This window comes from Terrapene carolina, unplaced genomic scaffold, assembly GCF_002925995.2.
Source record: "Terrapene carolina triunguis isolate 2854851 unplaced genomic scaffold, T_m_triunguis-2.0 Scaffold34792, whole genome shotgun sequence".
Classification (NCBI taxonomy): Eukaryota; Metazoa; Chordata; order Testudines; family Emydidae; genus Terrapene; species Terrapene triunguis.
Window position 1 is genome coordinate 7481 of NW_020699143.1, and position 2149 is coordinate 9629.

Below are 2149 nucleotides of genomic sequence, written 5' to 3' on the forward strand. Positions count from 1 at the left end.
TGACAGAACAAGGAGCAATGGTCTCAAGTTGCAGTGGGGGAGGTCTAGGTTGGATATTAGGAAACACTATTTCACTAGGAGGGTGGTGAAGCACTGGAATGGGTTCCCTAGGGAGCTGGTGGAGTCTCCTTCCTTGGAGGTTTTTAAGGCCCGGCTTGACAAAGCCCTGGCTGGGATGGTTTAGTTGGGAATTGGTCCTGCTTTGAGCAGGGGGTTGGACTAGATGACCTCCTGAGGTCCCTTCCAACCCTGATAGTCTATGATTCTATGATTCTATTCCCTCCTCTGGCTCCCTAGAGCCTTCCTCAGGGCCCCCTTCACTTCCTGATTGCGGAGGCTGTAGATGAGTGGGTTCAGCATGGGGGTGACGATGCAGTACAGCGTGGACACCAGGGTGTCCATCCCCATGGAGTAGCCTGCGCTGGGGCGATTGTAGTTGAGGTTGGCCATCCCAAAGTATATGGTGACCACGATCAGGTGTGCGGCGCAGGTGGAGAAGGCCTTGCGCCTTCCTGTGTTGGAGCGGATCCTGAGGATGGCTACCAGGATGTAGAGGTAGGAGATGACAATGAGCAGAAACGGGCTCAGGCCCATGAAGATACTAGCCAGATGGAGTGTGACCTCATTGACATAGGTGTCACTGCAGGCGATCTTCAGCAGGGGAGGGACATCGCAGAAGATGTGGTGAAGCTGGTTGGCGCCACAGAAGGATAAGCTGGAGGCCATGAAGGTGTGTATGGCTGAGTCCAGGAGACCCCAGAGCCAGGACCCCATGGCGAGTGGGACGCACACCCTCCGGCTCATGATGTCAGTGTAGCGCAGGGGGTTGCAGATGGCTGCGTACCGGTCATAGGCCATGACGGCTAGGAGCGCGCACTCAGCTCCCGCGCATGACATCAGGAAGAACATCTGGGCCATGCACTCGCAGTAGGAGATGGTCTCCTGCTCACGCAGGAAGTTCACCAGGATCTTGGGGACTGTGACTGACGAGAAGCAAATATCCAAGCAGGATAAGTGGCTGAGTAAAAAGTACATGGGGCTGTGAAGATGGGAATCCAGCTGGATGAGGGTGAATATCATGGAATTCCCCACCAGGGTGACGAGGTAGATCGCCAGGAACACCAGGAAGAGGAAGGCCTGGCCATGGAGAAGGCTGGAGAAGCCCAGGAAGATGAACTCTGTCACCTGTGTCTGATTCTCCTGTTCCATGAGGCCAGTAAAGTTTGTCTGTGGGGGGAGGGACAGGAAGAGAGAAGAGACGGGGAGTGAGTCAGGAATTCAGAGCTAAACCACCTTCAGCAGCACGCCTGCAATTTCACATGCAGAAGGGCTGGACACTTAAGGTATGTCTACACTGCGGTTAGACACCTGGGGCTGGCCACTGCCAGCTCACTTGTGCTCACAGGGCACGTATGCAGGGAGGAGTGCATGGTAGGCCAGTGCCCTGCCTGAGCTGACCGCCTGTTAATTTGTCTAGCTTCAGCTGTTCCAGCCACTGGCTCTTGATATGCCTTGGCCTGCTAGATTAAAGAGTCAGCTATAATCAAATATTTGTTCCCCCATGTGGATGCTACTTTCTTTGTTCCTAAGTGCATGACGTTACATTTGGCCATATTAAGCTTTCCCATTTACCAAGCAATCAAGATTGCTCTAGATCAGGGAAAAGGCTCAACAATCATTTGAGGGCTGGGACTAAATTGGCTTGCACTAAGGGACTCAGCAGCTTGATTTATTTAGCTTACCAAAAAGAAGGTTAAGAGCAACCTTGATTGCCAAGTGTGAGTACCTTCTTGGGGGAAAATACTGCTAGTAAAGGGCAGCTGGCGGAGAAGGTGTAACAAGAACCAATGCCTGGAAATTAAAGCCAGACAAATTCAAATTAAAAATAAGGCTCCAATTTTTAACAATGAGAATGACTGACCATTGGAACAAACTGCCAAGAGAAGTGGTGGATTTGCCATATTATGTCTTCAAACCCAGGCTGGAGACCTTTGTGGAAGATGTGCTTTAGCCAAACACAAGTTGTTACATTCAATATAGGAGCAACTATGGGCTATAATCCTTTGGTCTAATTTTGGTTGTTGGGTTTAATGCGCAGGACCTGTGTGTGTGTGTGTGTGTGTGTGTGAGAGAGAGAGAGAGAGAGAGA

At 51.1% G+C, this 2149-nt stretch overlaps 1 protein-coding gene across 1 annotated transcript; it reads right to left on the reverse strand.

The window, feature by feature from the left end:
* Positions 1-273: 273 nt before the first annotated feature.
* On the reverse strand, positions 274-1209 carry LOC112125249 (olfactory receptor 5V1-like). The gene has a single exon (XM_024223684.2). The coding sequence runs from the start codon at positions 1207-1209 to the stop codon at positions 274-276; it is 936 nt and encodes a 311-aa protein (XP_024079452.2).
* Between the last annotated feature and the right edge of the window lie 940 nt (positions 1210-2149).